The sequence below is a fragment of the Myotis lucifugus genome, unplaced genomic scaffold (genome assembly GCF_000147115.1).
Source record: "Myotis lucifugus unplaced genomic scaffold, Myoluc2.0 scaffold_698, whole genome shotgun sequence".
NCBI lineage: Eukaryota > Metazoa > Chordata > Mammalia > Chiroptera > Vespertilionidae > Myotis > Myotis lucifugus.
This window is the reverse complement of record NW_005871746.1, coordinates 209,842-233,137: the sequence shown is the minus strand read 5'-3', so window position 1 is coordinate 233,137 and position 23,296 is coordinate 209,842. Positions and strand designations below refer to the sequence as shown.

At 41.4% G+C, this 23,296-nt stretch overlaps 1 protein-coding gene across 4 annotated transcripts in view; it reads right to left on the bottom strand.

Annotated features, from left to right (window-relative positions):
• The window catches only part of SCAPER (S-phase cyclin A associated protein in the ER), a 154,107-nt gene that overhangs the window by 78,938 nt on the left and 51,873 nt on the right, over positions 1–23,296 (bottom strand). For all 4 annotated transcript variants that reach the window (XR_002826915.1, XM_014447709.2, XM_023746575.1 and 1 more), the window contains exons 20-22: positions 10,016–10,152; positions 6,913–6,978; positions 293–419 (exon numbers count right to left, since the gene is read on the bottom strand). Coding sequence is in view for 3 of the 4 variants with exons in the window: in XM_014447709.2 (XP_014303195.1) it covers positions 293–419; positions 6,913–6,978; positions 10,016–10,152 (330 nt within the window). In the remaining variant the exon portion in view is untranslated. The remainder of the gene's footprint in view (positions 1–292; positions 420–6,912; positions 6,979–10,015; positions 10,153–23,296) is intronic.

Below are 23,296 nucleotides of genomic sequence, written 5' to 3'. Positions count from 1 at the left end.
ATAAAACTGTATATCTTTATTGATATGATTCCATTTAAAATAATTTCATTTTGTTTATGTGGAGAAAAATATGACTGAGGAAACCATGACCTAAGGAACATTTTTTGTTATTGAGGACTTCATTAAAACAACTGAAAAAAGGTCAACTTAATTAAGAACAAAAGGAAATCATCCGTCAACGGAAGGCTGACTGGCTTTTGGAAACAACAGAAACGCACACGCCAGCCTCTGCCCGTCGCCTTAGAGAGAAAGACCCACAGAGACGGGGCCGAGGCCAGAGGCTGGTTCCTACCTCCTTCTCCAGGATCCTCGCGATCTCTCCCAGGGTCCGATCCAACGCGGAAACCTTATTGTTTGCCCACGACCCACTGTCTTGGACTTGCAGCTGTTTTAGAAGGTCTTTGGCCAGGCGCTGAAGCCTTCAACACAAAATGAAAGGGAAGGAATGAGTGACAGGGAATGGCGCCATTCATGAGTGAGACCACAGTATCTCATTTTTCTAAGCTTTTTGAAACAAAAGTTACTCCCATTATTGTATTAGAAACTGCTCCCAAGAGCACCTGCGGGGAGAAATACAAGCAACCACCCCCAAGGCTGGTGCAGCTTCCTGGTCACCAACCATCCAGTCCTCACGCACAGCAGAAGCGGACGGCACTGTCTGTGCACGGGGCTGGGGAGAGCAGTTGTGGCCGTCACCACCGTGAACAGAACTGGAGATGCCAAGAGGTGAGTACAATGGCAGAGAACCTGAGTGTAACAACCTGAGCAGGTTTTTGTTGCTGTTGTTCATCCTCACCCAAGGATATTTTTCCCATTGCTCTTTAGAGAAAGTGGGGGGCGGGGGGAGAAAACAGTGATGTGAAAAAGACACATTGACTGGTTGCCTCCTGCACACGCCCCAACTGGGGGCAGGGAGTGACCCCAATGAGACACTTTGGTGCACTGACCGACACCGGCCAGGTCAGTTTTCCATATTTTGATTTAAATCTAAGCTGGCTTGGACATGTTATCAGCATTGTAAACTCTCAACGTCAAACTCCCCGTGGTCCAATTTACAAGCAATTTGGGATTCCCTGCCGACTGCTCATGTCATTTACTTAGAAAATCAAGCTATTACCTGCATTTCACCAGGAAATACTACATATTACCTAGATTCTGGGGTTCTTTAGTAAGGGGGCTGCTATCCTATTTCTTGTGGCCCCTACTTCTTCTGTTTCTCTGTGAGCAATCTTTTCCTTTCCACTCACTTGCTTCAGCATCTCACCAGCTGACACTCACTAACCAGTGATGGCGAACCTATGACACGCGTGTCAGAGGTGACACGCAAACTCATTTTTTTGGTTGACTTTTCTTTGTTAAATGGCATTTAAATATATAAAATAAATATCAAAAATATGTCTTTGTTTTACTATGGTTGCAAATATCAAAAAATTTCTACATGTGACACGGCACCAGAGTTAAGTTAGGGTTTTTCAAAATGCTGACACGCCGAGCTCAAAAGGTTCGCCATCACTGCACTAGACCCTCGCCCCGTCTCTCCAGTGTCCTCGCTCACAGACCCTGTTGCTGACCTTCACCTTTATCTGTGATGGATCCCAGAGGCCGTCGTTATGACCACGTTCTTGTAAACAGGTCACCTCCCCTCTCGTTTTGTTGTTACTCCCAGTGCCACCCCCGCAGTGACCACCACTGTGCGGCTCACACTGGGGGCGAGGCTCCATGTCAGCGCCCTGCGCCCATTAGTCTTTTTAGCTGATTGGTAAGTATCTGCCGGGCTTTTCCACTCCATGCAACAGGCTGGTCTGACTGATCGGGATCCGACCCATCTGCCAGGCTGCCCCTGCCCATTCTCCACAAAGACTCGCTTCACACATTCCCCAATCCCTTCAAACCCCCCTTTCTTTCTCCCTCTTGCTTTCATAAGATCTTACATTTCACAGAGCAATGGAAGCTATTGTAATGAACAAGAAAATTCTCAAGCCTCTCTGCACGTCACCCACACACGCTTGTTACAGTTGAGGGGACTGACCCTCCCGTGTGGGCTGATGCACCAGAGTCTACGCTCGGCGCTCTTCTGGGATCTGTACCTTCTCTTCTTCCCGCTTCAGTGTCTCTGCAAATGCTCCCACCTCATCATCATCTGGAAAAGTCCTCCTGATCCCTTATCAGCGTCAGCGTTTTACTGGTTGACCAGCCCTGGCCACTCGTCACACATCTCTCCCTCCAAGAGCTCCACAGCAAAGCCTCCTGCGAGGAGGGGACGCTCCACATCGGGACTGACATGGCGGCTGCTGAGCCAGGCAGTGGTCAGTGTGACCGAGGACGGGAAGTGTAAGCCGCACTAGTTTTAATGTTGAAATATAAACAGCACACGTGGCTGGAGGCCGTCATGCTGGACGGTGCAGAAGGCAGGAGGGACTCCAGGAGAGGGTCCTGCCTCCTGCTTGCGGCACAGCCACTGCCCAACATGCTGCCTCCGCACACGTGCCCCCGGCACACCGCCAGGGAACGGCCGAGAAAGGGTCTTTTTGCGTTCTTAACCCATCCACAACCTCAGAGGTTCCACAGCACTTTCATGTACAAAACCTGATTTAATCCTCTGAGAACACTGTCCCTTAGTATTATCCCTGTTTGAAAAATGAAGAAACTAAGGCTCAAGCAAATCAGGTGACTTCCCAAGATCTCGTAACTGGTAGAGGTGTTACTGGGACAGAAATCTAGGCATGCGATCTTTAAATCCCAGGTTTTATCTCTATACCATATCAGTTAATTCAAGAAAGGACATTTATTCTCAAACTAATAATAGGCTAGAATACAATTTCATCTATAGCTGCATTTATGTAAAAATTTCTCCAAAAAGGCAACAGCAAATGCAGCTAAAAAAAGACACTGGTGAATTCCAGTTTAAACCTCAGCTACCCATGTGAGGTTACTGTGATATGTGAAACAATGAACACAACTCTAAAGTCAAAATACCTGTGCTTGAAACCTGGCTCCAGCACAGACCACATGTGTCAGCCCGGGAGGTCATGGAACTCTCCGAAGCTCACTTTCTTCATCTTGAAAGTGGAGGAAATGTACATATATTTCCTCTCCAAGCTTTGGAAGATCACAGGTAAATAATGCAACATAGCGAACATCATTCACTACAGTGGACATTCAATAAATGTTCAACTATTATTACTATTCATTGACAGAAAGTTCTCAATCTAACAAAAGGAAAAAAAAACCAGTAAGAGCAACATTTTTTTCCCCTCTAACAGTTAGAGTCTAACTGAATATGGGCTGGAGTCCCATCCGATTAAAGTTACTGACCTTATCATGTGGAAGAATATTGGCAGCGAACTTCACTGTGTGATAGATAAGCAGCCACTTCAGCTCTTGGCTGAACAAAGACTGCGCACCATGTAACTAAATAGCCAGCCCAGCAATGAATGCACAGGAACCCAGCAGTACTCTCACCAGGAATGCGCACATTCCACGGAAAACCGGAGTGACTTGGGGAGGACAGGACCATTGTAATTCACAGAACACAAGAGGCTTGTATTTCACCCCGAGGTAAATCAAACCCGGGATTCATGTGAGCCTACCCTCCAAGGAAGAGCGCCAAATCCAGGGGACGCTTGGGTAACCTGAGCCAGCCCTCTGCTCCACTGCTGCCTCCACAAAAGCACCACGAGTAAAACTGCCCATCTCGAGAGCAAATGCCTCAGATTTTGATTCATGCTATAAATAATCACAGGACGTCACAGCACGAAGCTATATTTTCCTTACAGGGCAAAAATAGGAGCCGTGAGAGGGTGCCGTTTTTAACACAGAACACGTTATTCGGATTACTTCTGGCAGATAATTTTTCTAGCATGAAAGAGAGTGGAGGCTTTGTAACTCCTGGGCTAAAACATGAGAAGTGTCTGTCAGGTAAATGATTTTGTGGAGAATGTTGTACAGTCAGATATTTTCTTCTCAAATTTGAACGAATTCCAACAATAATTCTAAGTTCAAATCTGTCACTGGTGAATGTGAGATGTAAGAGTATCTCTGGAAGGAACCCTACATTTTATCACAGTGAAATTTGGGGGAGTTTGTTGGGATCACCGGGAAGATCTGCACAAGTGTAAGAAGAGACGGGGTCCCCTCTGGTGTGTGGACAGAAAGACAAACACTTTCTCTTTTCTTATTTTCACCTCCTCTATTTGAAAGGTACGTGGTTTAAATTTAGGGCTATTGGTTACCCTTCTATTTCTTTTAAAATATATTTTATTGATTTTTTACAGAGAGGAAGGGAGAGGGATAGAGAGTTAGAAACATCGATGAGAGAGAAACATTGATCAGCTGCCTCCTGCACGTCCCCCACTGGGGATGTGCCCGCAACCAAGGTACATGCCCTTGACTGGAATCGAACCTGGGACCCTTCAGTCCGCAGGCCGACGCTCTATCTCCTGAGCCAAACCAGTTAGGGCTACCCTTCTATTTTTAAACAATATGCTTAACCTTTATTTTTAAATATAAGAGCTCAAAAAATCCCCACGTAATCCATCAGTGACTAGATGTTTAAAATCATGAAGCGGAGTGAGAAGGCCGAGGGAGTGATTCTCTATTAGGAACAGCGATGCTGGAGGTCAAGAGGAGGAACGAGAACCAGGCAAAAGGTCAGCAGAAAGCAGTCTGTCCAGTGAGAGGACAACCCAGAGCAGCCGGGCGGCCTGTTGTCACACACAAGCCCCTGAACTGTGACCTGCTGGACTGACGTGCGGGCTCCCCGCAGGGGGCTGTGGACTTGGCCAAATGACTTGCTCTGGCCATGGGGCTTGAGGGGCGTGACATCCCCTGTGGATACTGGTGCTGCAATCCTCACCAGAGCGAGCCAAACCACCTCACGAGCGTCCTGAAGGGACTCTGCACGTGCCCGAGTGGCCTCCCACTCCCAGGGCCGAGCCAGACTTCCACACAGGCTGCCACGGGAGCAAGGAGAGGGAGCTGCAGCAGAGGCCTCCGCTGTTCTGAGGCCACGGCTCAGAGTGGCTTCTGCCGAGGCCTGTGGGTCAAGCTGGTCGAAAGGTGAGAGCACATTTAAGAGGAAGGGAAGCGAGTCCACCCCTTGATGGAGAAGTGGACATGTTACAGACACACACCCGCAGAACCGCTCAGCTTCCTCTGGACATCTTTGTAAACACTACACCACAGTCCTCAAATTATTAATTGTCTTCAAATTCTTGACTCTATTTCTAGATTCTTTTTAAAAATCTCTTCCCATCAATATGTATTATTATTTATGTGCCAATGAAAAGCTGTTTTAACTACATATCTGTTAGCTTGGTCCTAATTCAGTCTCCTTCAAAAAAATTTTTTTGTAGAAATTCTCATTTATTTTCCCATATGTTCTTTTTCCAAAAAATTTATCTTTATTGTAAAAAACATTACATATGTCCCCCTTTTATTCCCTCAACCCACCCTTGCCCCCTCAGGCCTTCCCATGGATTCTACCTCTATTTTTAAAAGGCTGTTATGTAATTGGAATCACACTCCATATGTAGGAAAATTTATAGAGAATTTACCACACTGTGACTTCCATCCAAGAGTGTAATTCGTCTTTCCATTTACACAAGTCTTCTTTTATACCCCTGATAGCATGTTAAAGTTTTATTTTTATACAGGCTTCATACATTTCTTGTTGAGTATATTCTTAAATAGTTTATTTTTATATTGCTATTGTAAATGATGTTTATGTTCTCCAACTGGTTATCAGAAAGAAAGCCATTAATTTTCATGCCCTGGATATGTTGTTGCATAACTTCTGGCAAGTGACTGACCCTCTGAAGGCTTAGTTTCCCTAAGAAAAGCACCGAGTTGTGAGGAATAAATGAGTCCTCACATGTAAAGACCTGGCGTAAGGTGAGCGCGCAGTAAACGTTACCTACTATCAATATTATCACGTCCATTTGGTAATCAGCCATTTTACTGACTGGATTCTCTTGTTCTACTGGTTCTTCACTTGATCTCGGGGGCTTTTTAGCTCTACAGGATCCTCATAATCTTGGTAATTTTGTTCTCCTCTGTGAAAGGTTGTATTTCCTTTTAGAATGGCAATGGCTAATAGTTCCGAAAAATAATAAAAAAATTACCTGATGGGTATCTTATTTCTGAAAGGGGTAATATTTCTATTCTGAATGTAAGCGTTGCTACGTCAAAATGCTACAGCATGTCTGTCAACTATGCAATTAGAGACAGTGCACAATCTGTGCATCGAAGTGCTTCCTGCCCCTTTTCACCGTTAAAACGTCATCTCTGTATGTAACTATCTGGCACCATTGGCAGGTTTCACTGCGCACCCTGAAGCCTCCAGTGCGTGTCCTAAGCCCCAGATTCGCACGCCTTTCCTACGACCACCGCAACCTGCGCCCCACCATCAAGGAGAGACCCTTCCGCCCGGCACCTCTGTGGGCCGCCGATCAGAGAACAGCTGTTGCGTCGTTACACTCACACCGTACGGGAGTCTAAATCCTCCTCTGTCCAAGCGACCGTCACCAGACTCCTGAAAGAGGTCCCCACGCAGGAACCAGCAGTCGTGCCAGAACTACTCTGTCAGAACAAGGGACGTTTAGGACGACGTGGTTCTTGGCTGAGGGCCTGCCCTGTGCACTGAGGACTGTTTAGCAGCACCCGGGCCTCCACACACGTGGTGGCAGAGCACCATCGACCGAGCTGTGATTACCAAGAAGTTACCCCATATCCCAGACGGACACCAAGGTCCCCCCGGGAAATCGCCCCCAGCTGGACACCACTGTGTTAGGAGAGTGAAGTTCTAGGACCAGACACAAAGCCCATGCTCACAGGCACACGATGGCTCAGATAAGCTTGTTGCAGGCAGAGACTAAAGAAATGGAGAACTAAAATGTCGGATAAAATACTCACTTTGCTTTATAAGGTGAGTCAGAGCCAGAATTCTTTGTTTCCATTAAACTTTCATATTCCTTGGCCCTGAAAAGACAAAAGTGTAATCACTGTTATTTTGCTGCTAATTTTTATAACAAACAAAAACCTTGGCTGTGTTTTTCCTCTTCCAAAACTAGGGACATTACTACATTAACTTTAACACTTTGATTTCTGAAACTGCTTCTTTAAAATACTATAAATGCTGTCAAAAAAGACCTGAAAATACATTTTCTTTATGGATAGAAAGCAGATTCATAAAAACACTACTGAATTTAAAGATGCTAAAATCATGATTAACTTTGAAACCATATTAAGTTTCTATGAAGTAGTTGAGGTGGCTGAGTATCTATGAACTCAAAGGCATATAATATGCAGTATTAAATATAAAGAAGGGTAATTTCACTTTAGAAATAATTTCAAAGCCGGTAGAAACAATTTGACCAGACACTCAAGGCTCTGCTGTGTTTTGCTTGTGCTTTTTATACGGACTAAATGCCAAGTGTCTGCAAACAGCCACCATCTCACTCGGCTCCACTTGCCTGAACCAGGTGCCGACAGCCGCCCACAGCCACCGTCTCACACAGGTGTCACTGCAGCGATCCACTAATGTTGCTTAATCTGTGGGTTTCTCTTTGGGGAGGAAAAAGCTACTTTAAATTTTAACTGCTCACCCAAAGGGTCCTCCCTTCAAAGAATTAGTGCAACAACCTATGAAAGAATTAGCCACAATGTATTCCAACCCAGACAGCAATGGCAGGTGGAAAACTAAACTCTGCTTCATAAAAATGTGAAAGACACAAATTATAACAGGCCTAATAGGGAAAAAGCAAACTAGCACAGGTGATAGCTGGGAACTAAATAACTAAATCAGAATTAAATATTAAATTATGTATAATTTAAACCTACATATGCTCAATGCTATCGGCCAAAATATTAAGACATATAAATGGGAAAATAACCACTTGGCAGCTGCAAGTAATTGTGACCTCGGATGAAAGGTGGAAAAAGGAACTGTGAGGCCGGGTGAATCTGTGCCAGGCACTGTGCCGGGAGCTGTGTACGAACTGTTTCATACGGTCTGGAAACTCGACGTGGTACCATTTCCACCTAACAAAGAAGAAACTGCGGCTTTGCAAGATGTCTGTGATATCAAAGCACACACTTATCTGGGGCTTGAAGTGCAGGCAGCGAGAAGGTAAGAGCTAGCGTGGACACCGTGGGAAGAGGACACCTGAGGTTTTGAGCAAAGAAAACGACATGATCTGACTCACATCTGACCAGCCCGCTCTGGCTGGAGTGTTTACAACAGACTGAAGGGCACGGGCGGAAGCAGGGAGAGCAGCAGAGCAACACCCCAGGCGAGAGAGGGAGCCTGGTGCAGGGCCAGCAGTGACGTTTGATACATAGACTCTGAGTATATTTTAAAGCAAACCTAACATTATTTGCAGTTGGATTAGATGTGAGGTTAGTGGGAGAAGGAGAAGGGGCTGTGTTGGGGAGGGAAGAGCAGGGCCTTGCTTGGGACATACCAACTTGGAATAACACTGGAGACATAAACTTGGTAAGTGGAGGCTGTTTACGGCCACAGGACTGGGTGAGCTCGAATGTGCACACAGAGAGGGAAAAAGAAGTCCAAAGGGCCCATGGCCTCCCAGAGCCAGGAGGTTGGCAGGCTCTTTGCATAAACTAGAAATGAAGGACTATCATCCCCTGAAGTTTACTGCGGAACTACTTTTAGAAACTTGGAGGGACCTCAAAAAACACAATCAAAAAAACCTCTGCTGCCCTTTGCTTCAATGACCACTCTGAAGCTTTCATGATTCTGTAAAAGGAAATGGAGCCTTTCGTTGATTACAATGTGAAGTTGGAAACTACAGAGATGACCACCACTCACCATTATTCTAGACAGGGGTCCTCAAACTTTTTAAACAGGGGGCCAGTTCACTGTCCCTCAGACCGTTGGAGGGCGGACTATAGTTTAAAAAAAAAACTATGAACAAATTCCTATGCACACTGCACATATCTTATTTTGAAGTAAAAAAACAAAACGGGAACAAATACAATATTTGTATTTGCATGTGGTCCGCGGGCCGTAGTTTGAGGACCCCTGTTCTAGACCCACGTTTCCCTGTTCCCATGGGTCAAGCTTCTCCATCTTTCGAGATGTTTGGGAACAAAGGTATGACAGCACATTCAGACTACCTTCTCTCCGATTACCTACTCAGGAGGCACTGCACTGTGTCCTCGAACAAGACTCATCCGTCATCAGGGGGTGGCAGAGCTGGAGGTCACGCTGCGCCACCAGCTACCTGGGCCTCAGATGTCACTTCGAGGCTGATGATAAACTACAGGTCTGACAACTCACTTTCCATTTCCAGATATTTCTTGAACTTTTTCTTGTTGTGACAGGCAACCAAATTGATTAAGCCTAGTCATGGGATTTAACACTACAGCCAGCAGACTTCTATTTGTTGATTGCTATTGATTTTCTTTAATACTTCATTTAAAAATCAATAGCTGGGAAGAAAAATAGGCCTGGTTTACACATACTAGACATACCACTGCATGCTGGAGGAGGCACAAGTTTGGCAGGGCCGCTGCATCAAATTATAAGAAGAGCTCTTAGCAGGTGAAGGCAAGGGCTTTAGATCGATAGGCAGTTTTCTTTCTCAATCAAAGAAAGTGGCTATAAATTAGGCTCATCAGTGTTATTTTCGAGGCTTTCTTGAAGTAAACAACTTTAAACTTTTTGTGGGGGTTAGAGGGTCTTCCTTGAATTTACATTAAAAAAATACATCACTAATAGTTTTACTTTTGTTTTGTTTTTGTTTTTTTTAAAAATATATTTTATTGATTTTTTTACAGAGAGGAAGGGAGAGGGATAGAGAGTTAGAAACATAGATGAGAGAGAAACATCGATCAGCTGCCTCCTGCACGCCCCCTACTGGGTATGTGCCCACAACCAAGGTACATGCCCTTGGCCAGAATTGAACCTGGGACCCTTGAGTCCGCAGGGCGACGCTCTATCTACTGAGCCAAACCGGTTAGGGCTTGTTTTGTTTTTTAAGGGTAGTTATGGTACCTGGAGTTCATTCGGGCTTTTATCTTTTTGGCCTTTTTTTTATTTTTTTGCCGCTCTTCTCCATCTTTCAAAGGCTCTGGTGGAGCTGTACTTTCGACCACAATGTCAATAATGTACTTCTTTAAGGAAAGATGCTCCTGCAAAATAAATCAAATAATAAATATGATGACAAATAAAAAATAACATAGTATTGCTACAGGCTTACAGTAAGTATAAAAGATTATGCAGCCCAGCAGGCGTGGCTCAGTGGTTGAGCGTCAACCTATGAACCAGGAGGTCACAGTTCGAATCCCATTCAGGGCACACATGCCTGGGTTGCAGACTCAACCCTCAGTGGGATGTGTGCAGGAGGCAACCGATCAAAGATTCCTTTTCTCATCATTGATGTTTCTATCTCTCTCTCCAAAATCAATAAAAACATATTAAAAAATAAAAATAGCTATCATGAAATGGTATCTAGAATTGACTTCAAAATATTCTTTGGGGAGTGGATGAGATGTCTGTGGGCGAGGCAGAACTTACCAAGGTCACCACTGTTAGGGCTCAGTGATGAGTAAGTATATGGAGGCTCGTCACACTGTTCTGTCTACTAGGGGGTATGTTTTAAATTTTCCACAAAATACCAGTGTGGAAAACATTTATCTTGTATGAAAAAATAATTTGTACACCTGAATCTTACAATTCTGTTTGGCTCACCAAAGTAAGTGAAATAACAATATTCATCTCTCTCAAGCATCCTAGAGCTGAACCCAAGATGCAATTAGCACATGTGCGCACCATTCAAGTGCCGAAGTGTGCACTGCCAGCGTGAACCTGTTGTAAGAATAGGAGACAACCTCCTGCAGAAAAGTAGATGTAGACGGAGGAGGTGCTTATACAAAGAAGCATGGTGTACATTACTGATCCAATCACCTTCCTTACCTCGTCTTGTTACGTCTGAGGCTCTGGGACGGGCACAGGTTAAGTGGCTATTATCTTGGCCTAGAAACAGTGCTGACCAAAAACAGTCAGGCCCTGCTTTACAAAGGCAGTAAGACGAAGGTCCTAACGCTTTTCACTTCACTCCACACCCAAATCTGTGCGGACAAGGACACCAGCAGAATCCGTCCTGACACTGGTCTTGCTGCACAAGGTCTGGCATCAGTACACCTGAGCAATGTTTGCACACCTGTGTACACAGGCCAGCAGCCTCCCTCTCCCTCAAACTATCCTTAGCAGAAGTATAGTCCATACAATTTGGTTGCCTAATTATTTTTCCTCCCTAACCACTGTGCTAGGTTCCATTGTTCTAGATATGATTTGAGCCCTGCCCTGAACCATAGAACCTAATCTTTGGGCTCCAACCCTTGATGACATCCTTTCTTAAAACCCCCAGAAACTGGCTAGGATGAGAAAAACACACAGCAACCCCACCCCATCTTACATGAAATGGTGCTGCTTCAAGTTTTCTACAGCGCTGGCCTTCCCCAGACCCTCTGTTCTCTGTGAACAGCTAACCAGGCCCAGAGCCCCAGTTTGCTCAATATATAATAAAATGCTCAGGAAAAAATATAGATACTGTAAATAATGTCACTTTTGTAGTTACCATAAGGAAATAGAGAAATACTAAAATATCTCTCTATAAATATCTTCATTGTAGTGATATTTACAACAAAATATTAGTAGTAGGGATTTGCTTACACAAATTATGGCCCATGCATCAATATGAGACTGACAATCAGATTTCATGACTTTTAAGCAATAGTAACAATAAAAACATTTATCGTATAACAAAAAACAAAAATTCAGGACTCATATCTATGTAATAGTTTATATAGATATAAATAATATTTATATTATCAAAATGTTAACAGTAGGCATTATTCTTCCTAAAACATTCTATAATTACTATCCTCTATAATAAAAGCCCAATATGCAAATTGTCCCCTCGGGCGGTCGTTCGACCAGTTCGACCACTTGCTATGACATGCACTGACCACCAGGGGACGGCGCGGAACATGGTGGGCGTCGGCGACGCGGCGCTGGCAGGCGCTGCCAGCCCCGATGGGCCCTGATGACAGCAGGACCATGGCGGAATGGTGGAGGTGAGCGGGTGGCGCCAGGCCAAGGCGGGTGTGAGCGAGGTCCAATCGCCCCGCTGATTGCCCCACAGACAGCAACCAGCGGCGGCGGTGGGGGGCAGGGCCACCACCCGGCTCCCAGGCGCTGAGGGAGCTGGGCAGGGGGCCCGGCCCCAATCAATCGTCCCACAGGCAGGATGGTGGAGCATGTGAGGGGGCGGCACCAGGCCAAGGCGAGGTGCCAGGCGGGGCTGTGGGGCTGCAAGGCTGGGGGCATGAGCTGGGGCCCGATCCCCGCAGGCCACCCCGAGGGACGCCACCCATGCACGAATTTGTGCACCAGGCCTCTAGTATATTGATATTTTTGTTGCAAAATTAATAAGAAAATGCAAGGAAAAGCAAGCTCTTTAAAGAAAAGAAGGTCAATTTGTATAAGGGCACAGCTCTAGGCTTACTTGTGCTGTGGAAGAATGGGTATAACTGTGTAAAAATACACTCATCTTTTTGTATTTACTCAAAATTCTAATTAATATGCCACAAGCACAAGGAAAAGCAAAATATACTCTTAGTCTTTTTCCAAATATAAATCAATCAGGACCAAAAATCATCCAAAAGGCCCCGGATCTCCTTCCTTCCTAATGCCATTTGAAAACACACACTCCTGTCTTCAGAGTCTTGCTCTCCTACCAACAAGTTGGAAGGCTCTTATTAAAGGGGAAAAAAATGGTAATGGAAGTGACATGACTTGAGGTGGCAAACACACAATACAATATACAGAGGATATATTACAGAATTGTACATCTTAAACCTATATAATTTTATTAAGCAACGTAACCCCACTACTACACACACACACACACACACACGCACATATATACACACATATATATGTATATACCTGAGGCCCGATGCACGAAATTGGTGTGCATGGGGGAGGGGGGTCCCTCAGCCTGGCCTGCGCCCCCTCGCTCCTAACCATCTGCCTGCTCGCTCCTTACCGCTGGGCTCGCCACTCCTTAGCGCTGCCGCAGAGGCGGCTGCGCTTGCCAGCCATGAGCCTGACTTCTGGCTGAGTGGCGCTCCCCCTGTGGTCAGTGTGCATCATAGCAACCGGTTGTTCTGGTTGTTCCGCCATAATGGACGCTTAGGCTTTTATTATATAGACTAGAGGCCTGTTGCAGGAAGATTCCTGCAAGAATAGCACTTCCTGAGACCGGAGCGAAGCAGAGAAGGGAGCGAAGCCCACTGAGGCAGGCTTCACTCCCTTCTCCGCTGCCTCGCTTCCTCCGTTCGCCGCTTCGCCCTCTGCTCCGTCTCCGCCGCCTCGGCTCCCTCCCATGTCCTCTGCTTCGCCTCCCTCCCGTGTCCGCTGCCTCAGCTCTGCTCCCGTCTCTGCTACCCCCGATCCGTTCCCTTCTCCGTCACTTGGCTCCCTTTTGCAGTGCTTGGCTTCCTTCTACACTGTCTTCAGTCTTCGCTGGGTGCTTGTGTATGCAAATTAACCACCATCTTTGTTGGGTTAATTTGCATACTCTTCTGATTGGCTGGTGGGCGTAGCGAAGGTACGGTCAATTAGCATCTTTGTCTTTTATTAGTGTAGATATATATCTTATTTGACACTGTTCATTCTACATAAGCATTAAGAGCAGACAGTTTTGAGGAATGTTCCCTATTCACTTAAGTGCTGGATTAGTTGCAAAGTAACACAAGATGAAATAAAAATTATCTCTCCCCTCCCCCCGCCCCGCATAAAAAAAAAAGATCAGTTTTCTTATAGGCATAGAAGCTCAGATTGACACATCTATAATCATAAAAGCATAATAGGCTAATTAGACCGGACATCCTTCCGGACGACCTTCCGGACGAAGCCGGGGCTGCGAGGGAAGCCCGGGTCCCGGGTGCCAGAGGGAAGCCGGTGCCGGCAGCCAGGGGAAGGAAGGCCTACTCTTGCATGAATTTTGTGCATCGGGCCTCTAGTTAGCAATCACACTGAACTGTAAGTCAAAGTGTCTACACCAGGATAAATTCTGCAACTCATGACAGTGACTTCTCTGGGCCTCAGTTCCCTCACTAGTAAAATAAGGGCATTAGACAATAAATTCTAAAGTGCCCCTTTTATAACAGTCTAAGAATCAATGTGAAAACACCAAAAGGTAAAAACACTAAAAAAATGTGAAGTCTCGTTTTTAAGTCACAATTGTGACTTCTCATTTAAGCATCATTGCTATAATATGAAATACTAATAAATGTATGTAAGGAAACTAATACTATACAGACATGATCTCATCAGAGTTTATACCCCTCTTATTCTTTTAGTTACCTTTTATGGCATACTAGACCAAAGCTCTGGCCTTTCTAACATAATTTACTATATTAAATACTGAGGTTTATGATCCTGATATTCTATCTAACTCCTCCTAAAGGTTCTCATAATTCCTGATTTTGTAAAAGAGACATGAAAAAATTAAGCTACAGACAGGTTCATGATCTTTGGGAAGGAATGTAAAAGTTCTAAAAATAGGATATATAGGAAATATGAATGACACAATACAAGATTACTTCCATTTTAGAGCTCTCTCAAGTGTTACCTCAGAATAAACACATTTCATAAAATGTGGCACGTCGATACATCGAAGGAAATAATCTGCTTCCCATTATTTTGAAATACTATAATACGGACCGAGAATTGTTAAGGATGTTATTCTTCCTAGATCAAAAGGGTTTAAAGATCTCCTTTGAAAAAAGGACCAAAGCTTCATTACAATAATGACAAATATATTTTTACTTGAAAATTAAAATGTGGTGTGTTATGCTCAAGAGGCTTGTTTCTCTGGAGGCAAGTTTACTTTCAGGAGCAGCGTGGATGCCAAGTTACTAATCAGACGAGAAAACAATGCAGGGCTTTAACACTCTTTTGGAAAACTCATTTTTCTCTCATCATCATTCTGTACTTTCTCAACTTACTATGTGCCACGGGCTTGTGGTAACTGTGTAAGTTAAAGAGGGATGAACCTCTGGCTGTCACAGTTAACTCAGAATACGGCCAAAAGCATGTGTGGTAAACGATTATTTTGGTTGATATCAACCCCTCATAAAACGATTCCAGCAGATTGTCCTCCAGACAGACAAGAGGAACTCTGGTGTGTAATTACTGGTTTGCGGGATGGCATTAGCCATATCAAATAAAGTATCTACATATATTATCCAAACACTACTCAAAAATAAAACCACCATATATAAAACTTAGTCCATATTTAAAGAGAGTGTCCAGAGACTCGTGAAACTATGAATTTATCAGAGATAGCACAAATTGAAGAGTTAGCTCATGTGACAGTTTTATTATCTGTGTTTTTCAGGCACCTGGATGAATGCAGAATGAACAAACAGGTGCTGAAGAAATGCTTAAAAAATAAAATAAAAAGTTTGAGAGTTCTATTATATTTGGATAAAATTTAATATTTCATCAAACAGCAAATTTGAGACAATCTGAAACATAATGCTTTTTATCAAAACAGGCCCTTTGTGTGACAGCATCATTTTGAAAAATTAAACACATGTAACAACAACTTTTCAAACTTTACCGGCTATTTTAATTATACAGAGGATTCAACTGTGCTAAGTTCTCTTTCTATAGGTGTAGGAGATACACTTATGTTTTTATATATTATAATCTACGGATTGTATTGCTGGGAATGACAGATGAGAAAGTGAAGCTAATGAAATACTGTGAAACAGACGCCATGCAAAGAGAAGAGCCATCTTCTGATAAAGACGATGGTCCACCATCTGTCCCCCTGTCACTCAGGGACAATTACAAATACTCCATCAGTTTTCTGATGGGTGAAATGATAAATGAGGTAAAGATGTCTGCAGATTCTGATGTTCCTTTCTGATCTAATCTGAGGTCTAACAAATAACTCAAAGCAAAGCTCAGAATATAAGCCGATTAATTGATTACATATAGCAATGTACTTTTTTATAGAAGAGAAAATAACTAAAATAAAAGTATATTTTTAGGGATAAAACTAGATGCAAAAATAAAACTATGAAAGGGACAGCAGAGAAAGGGAGAGAAGGAAGAGGACATATCAGGCATCACTAACCAAAATGAAGTTTGCAATGTTGGTACCATACAAAAGTAATATTCAAAGAGAGAGACATTAGAGAGAAAAGATAGATGTTTCATATTCTTAGAAGATAAAATTCATTAGTAGGATAAAATATGTAAATATGATCATGATGATAAAACTATGTAATATATATAACCAAGAAATAAAAAAAAGAAATACATACATGCAAATAATAACAATATGTTAGCAGTCTTTCCATTTTTGAGAAAAGGATATTAATGAGCACAAAAAAGCATTAAAAGAGTAAAAACATTTTTGTAACAATGAACAAAACTGATCTAATATATGATACATACCCAGAGAGAAAACATATTCTTAAAATTTTTTAATGTACTAAGCTATAAAGAAAATCAATAAACTCCCCAAAGTACAACCTATCTAGTCATATTCTCTGACCATAATGCAATAAAAGTTGAAATTAAAAACAAAGAATAGTACTCATTTTGGCAGCACGTATTTCAAAATTGAGCAATGCACAGAAGACCAGCCTGGCCCCTATGCAAGACATAAGTCAAATCCATGAGTCACTTTTAAACATGTCCACTCATACACATAAAACAAAACAAAAGGCATCGCCACCCTTCTAATCTATAACCTTAGAAATATCTCGTTGTTTAAAAGGAAATAGAAAGTGAAACTCAGAATACCTTTAAAACCCATTATTTAAAGTAAGAATAGTCTGTAAAAAATGTTTAACAACTAAATGAAGAAAACTATACACTTTACTAAATGATACACACACACACATACACACACACACACATACACACACATACAAACATACACACACATACACACACATACACACACACACACATACACACACACACACAAATCCAACCAAGACTTGAGTAGACCAACATGTTGCTGTATGGAAAGAATTAATACTTAAAATATATCTACTCTTATTCATTCAATCTAATTAAGTTTAACTTATAATTTCAATGCAATCCCAATAAAAATTCAAACAGGATTTTCTTAGCTACATAAGTTAACTGCAAAGGTCATGTGCCAATTGAGAAGCAGAGGAACAGTCAAGGCAATTCTGAGAAAGAATAAAGAGGAACAAACTTACCCTATTACGATGGAAGCAAAAACAAAAACTACCCACTCAATTCTTGAAGATAATAATTGTCAAGCTACACATCTACACCCAGTGAAAACATATTTCACAACGAAAGTATATAAAAACAAAGAAACTCCAGAATTTCCTGCAGGAGATTCTCTCTAGCCTGAGCAATGGGTACATAAATCATTGTTTTACTATTTTTCTACTAACAATATACTAGTATATACACCTAGTGCTCTTAGGTATTTATAAAGAATTTTACCAAAATACTTAAAAGTAGGAACAAAATACTTAATGTAGGTCTTTTGTAAAAGCAAGGTGGCACAATGGAAACGTAAAAAGCGGGGATACTTGTATCTATACTACTGTCAAACAAAACAGATTTTATGTAAGAAAATTTTTGTTAGAAAAAAATACCCCAATTTATTTGGGTGAATTTATTATGAATTTTATGCTAAAAACAAAAAGCAGCAGCAGAAAAAAAGGAAAACTATTGATTTATAATATTACTCACATTAAAAAGAGTCATTCCACATAGCAAAAGGCTGAATTCACTAGGAAGACACACAATTTTATCTTTATTTTTTGGTTAATACTCACAAAATGATATTTTTTCCCCATTGATTTTTAGAGGGAGTGGAAGAGAGGGAGGCAGGAGGTGAGAGAGAGAGAGAGAGAGAGAGAGAGAGAGAGAGACAGACAGACAGACAGACATTGATGTGAGAGAGACACATCGATCGGTTGCCTTCTGACATGACCTGATCGGGGCCAGGGATTGAACCTGCAACCCAGGTATGTGCCCTTGACGGGGAATCGAGTCTGAGACCCTTTGGTGACCGGGTTAGCGCTCTAACTACTTAGCAACACTAGCAAGGGCAGAAGATACAAAATATTACTTCATATATTTTTTGTTAATTCTCACCTGGGAATACTTTTCCCGTTGATTTTTAGAGAGTGGAAGGGAAGAGAGAGACAGAGTGAGAGAGACACATCAACTGGTTGCCCCTGCATGTGCCCCAACTGGGGCTGGGGATCGAGCCTGCAGCCAAGGTACACGCCCTTGACCAGAACTGGACCAGTGACCCTTCAGTCAGTCCACTCACCCAAACTGGCTAGGGCAGCACAGTTTTAAACTCGTATGCTCTTAATAATATAACCTCAAAATAAATAAGCAGAAATGGACAAAACAAGAAGAAACAAATGGGATATTTTAATACCCTCCATCAGTAAGTGTAAGAACAGGCAAAAATCACTATGGATACAGAATATTATAATATCATAATTAATGTGGTTGATAGGGTAACTGGAAAATATACATTCTCTTCAAGCAGATAGAACATTTAAAAACTGATCATGTGCTATACTAAGACAGATTTCAAAGAATTTCAGACTATATTCTCTTGCTCTTATTGCAATTAAGTTAGAAATCAATAGATAAAACTTCTATGTTTGGAAATTTCAAATCAACCTTCTAAACAACTAATGGGTCAAAGAAAAAAAATATAAGGGAAATAAAAAATACATAATGAATAATAATGAAAATACTTTGCGTGAAAGAAGACCTTAGAAATTAATATCTTTATGCACTTAACATTAGAAAAAAGGCTGAAAATTAAGGAGGCAAGCATTCGCCTAAAAGAATGGCAAAATAATCTCCAAGGAAGAAGTAAAAAGGAAATATTAAAACCAAGAAATAACATTAATGAAATAAAAAATTAAAAAGCAATAGATAGGATTGACAAAACCAAAACCCAAATCTTTTGAAATACTAACAAACATCTTGCAAGAATGATCACAAAAAAATAAAGGCACAAAAAAATGTGTAAAATAAAAAACCACAGAGAAGTCTTTAAAAATCACAGAGAATACTATGAAAAATATTTTTGGTAAGACTTTTGAAAACTTATGAAGAAAACATAATTTCCTAGAAAATTTACCAAAACAGATGTAATAAATCAGAAAACTGAAATACACCCAAAGAGATTAATTACTAATTTAAAATCTGACCAACCCAAAAGGATGGCTACTATCAAACAGACATAAAATAACACCGTTGGCAAGGATGTGGAGAAACTTGGACCCTTGTGCAAAGTAAAATGGTGCAGCTGCTTGGAAAACAATGTAATGTTCCTCATAAATTAAAAACAGAATGACTATATGATCCAGAAATCTACTGCCTGAGTATATATCCCAATACTTGAAAACAAGCACTCAAACAGATATTTGAACATTCATGTCCACAGCAGCATTATTTGCAACAGCCAAAAAGTGGAAGCAAACCAAGTGTTCAACAAATGAATGGATAAACTATGGTACTGGAATATCCAGGCAATGAAATATTATTCAGCCCTCAAAAAAAATCTAACACAGGCTCCAACATGGCTGCACACGACGACAAGGGAAATAAGCCATTCACAAAGCAAGAAACAACGTAGGATTCGACTGATGGGAGGTGTTCCGAGCAGTCAAATCCAGAGACAGAGAGTAGGGCAGTGCCTGCCAGGCTCTGGGGGGAGGAAAATGGGAATCATTGTTTAAAGGGCACAGAGGTTCAGTTCTGTCAGGAAAGATCTCTGTGGATGGATATGGATGGTGGCAGCCTAACAACGTGAATTTACTTAATGCCACTGAACTGTACACTTTAAAATGGCTTAAATGAGAAATTTCAAGTTATATGTATTTTACTACAAATAAAAGAAAAGTCAGAAAGACAATTTCCCCAAAAAGCACATACCAGGAAATTACAACTTTATAGACAGATTAAACAAACCCTTCAGAGAGATCATTTCTATTTTATGCTACCCAGGAATTTTTAAAAATATATATTTTATTGATTTTTTAGAGAGAGGAAGGGAGAGGGATAGAGAGTTAGAAACATCGATGAGAGAGAAACCTCGATCAGCTGCCTCCTGCACACCTCCCACTGGATATGTGCCTACAACCAAGGTACATGCCCTTGACTGGAATCGAACCTGGAACCCCTGAGTCCGCAGGCCGATGCTCTATCCACTGAGCCAAACCGATCAGGGCTACCCAGGAATTTTTTAAAAAATAGGAAAAACTAGTCAGTTTATATTATTAAACTAATATAATATTAATAGAGAAAGAAAAATTAGGAAAATCCTAAATATTTGCATAACAAATACAACTGTGTTTTAAAATCATGACCAAAATAAGTTTATCAGAAAAGCCATGAATGTAATACATCACATTAAAAAATTAAAGGATAAATCAACCTTTTCATAAGATACAGAAAAAATTCAATAAAAATCATTATCTGTTTATTATTTTTAAGATCTTACAAAACTAGGGATCGAAGGGAGCTTCCTTGATAAAAGCCATTTATAAACCCCTGTAAATTAATTAAAATTGCAAATGATCTATCTTACCCTTTTCTTTTCTTTTTTTAAATATATCTTTATTGATTTCAGAGAGGAAGGGAGAGGGAAAGAGAGATAGAAACATCCATGATGAGAGAATCATGGATCGGCTGCCTCCTGCATGCCCGCTATTGCGGATCAAGCCCACAACCTAGGCATGTGCCCTTGACCAGAATCAAACCTGGGACCCTTCAGTCCACAGGCTGACGCTCTATCCACTGAGCCAAACTAGCTAGGGCTATCTTACCTTTCTTATTAGCATTTTGTCCAACTCAGCCCAGGTAGACAGGTGATTAGAATTTGTTCTGATAAATACAAGAAAATGCTCTCTATAACAGTCAACTTTAGATATGCATAACAGATATATATGCAGCAAGACAACAGGTATATAAACCAAGCTCATATTCTGAGATTTAAAAATTTTTTACGTATTGATTTTTAGAGAGATGGAGCGATATCGATCCATTGTTCCACCCATTGATGCATTCATTGGTTGCTTCTTGTATGTGCCCTGACCAGAGATCGAACCCACAACCCTGGCGCATTGAGAAGGCACTCCAACCAACTGAACTACCATTTATCTTGTCCTTTAGCATGTAAAGAGTCAAGTCTGGAAGATTCTCATAGCATTTACTCCAGAGTATAAAGACAGTCCCTTTTCCAACCTTATGGCGGTTACTTGGTCAGAATAAAGAGGAAGAGGAGGTTTAAGTAAATTTTATCTCTTTTCAGCCGAAGAAATTTGGAGATGAAAAAAGGAAAATAAGAAAAACACTGTAGCCCTGGCCAGCGTGGTTCAGGTGGGCATCATAGCACACAAGAGACTGCTGGCTCCATTCCCAGCAGGGGGCGTGCAGAAGGCAAGCTGATCAATCATTCTCGCTCATCACTGATGTTTCTATCTCCCTCTCCCTTCCTCCCTGAAATCAAGAAAAATATACTAAAAATAAATCAATAAAATACGTATTTTTTAAAAGAAAGCATCTGTTAGGAATTATCTGTTACATCCCAGACTGCCACCGACTCCGGGAGCCGTCTGTTACCTCTTCCACTTCAATGCTAGACACACTTTGGCCAAAGAGATCGACTTACTATTTCACTGAATACAGGGATGTCCTTATGGTTTTACAAATTTAAAATTACTTTTTTTCTTCAATCACCTAATTAGCATAATTTTTCAAAGTTGTATACTAATTTGGGATTTGTAAAACCACACTTAGTTGTAAACATCCAAGAAGTTATAGTTAATTTAAGATCCTTCAGGAAACTCCTTTTCATACTTTCCATGAATTAAATAAAATAATTATTTTCTCTATATTTATGTACACGGGCTAACAAACAGAACTTGTATAATTTATATGCTTTTAAAGCCAAGGAGTCTCAACAAATAGAAATACATAAACTCAAATTTAAAAAACACACAAACCTTTTTTTACTTTATTCTCTATATAGAATTAAATGTACTTCACACAACTTCCATGAAAAGCATTATCAGCTTCTTTAGATGAACTAAATCCAAACTACAAAGAAATCTGAGTTTTAATTAAAATAAATTTCATCATTTCGCTAGCACTGCACACACAAAAATTAAATATAGGAATGTATTTAAACTAGCACCCATTTGTTCTGACCTTTAAGAATCACATACTTTTATCATTTGGATTCTAAGATGATGAAAGAGAAAAACATCAGACCTTTTTTTGTGAAGGCTCAAGAAACAAAACATTTCCTGATCAAATTAAAATAAAAAATAAAAACACTAAACCTTTCTTGCTGGGCAGCTGCCTATTATGTTTAACAGGCTTAAAACAAAATGTGTCAAAGATCAAGAGTAAGTTATCTGATATGTCAAATGCATAAGGTCAAAGGTACAATTTTATTAGGTCAGAGGTGGTATAAATAAAGTCTTGTATGTCAAAGAAGGGTCACAGACCAGATGTACAAAATATAAAGACATCACAGATGACAAGTAATAACTTTAAGTAGGACAAGTATGTTTACTATAGATACCTCCACTGATTAAAAATGAAACTTCCATGTGAGAAAGATAAAACTGCCTTTCTAGATCAGATAAGTCATGTGCTATATTGCACGCTTGTGTTCATGAAGAAGGGGCTATAACTAAAAATAACTGCAGTCAAAGAATCGCTTAATGGAGGTGACAGGTTCTGAGAAATGCATCGTGAGCCGACTTCACTGCTGTGCGAACTCACAGTGACTCACTCACACCTGGTGATGCAGCTGCCACACCGCTGGCCGCGGGGGACAGCCCCCTGCTCCCAGGCTGGTCTGTGCACACGTGACTGCACTGAATACTCTGGCAACTGCAGCACAATGGCAAGTCTGTGTATCTAAACACAGAAAAGGTGCAGTAAAAATACGGCAGGAAAGATAAAAATGGTGCTTCTTTCAGAGCACGTACCACGAGTGGAGCTTATACAGGACATGCTTATACTAGATTAATCTTTCAACTCCAAAAGCCGCACAAAATATACTGAACATCTCTTTGAGGGCAGTAAAAAACAGCCAACACAGCAAGCTTGAGAGATCATGATCCCTAAACAAGGGAGGCAGCACATGAGGGAGCTCCACATGCACTCTTGACTTTTCCTTGTGGGCCATGCCAACTTCTGGCACAGGAT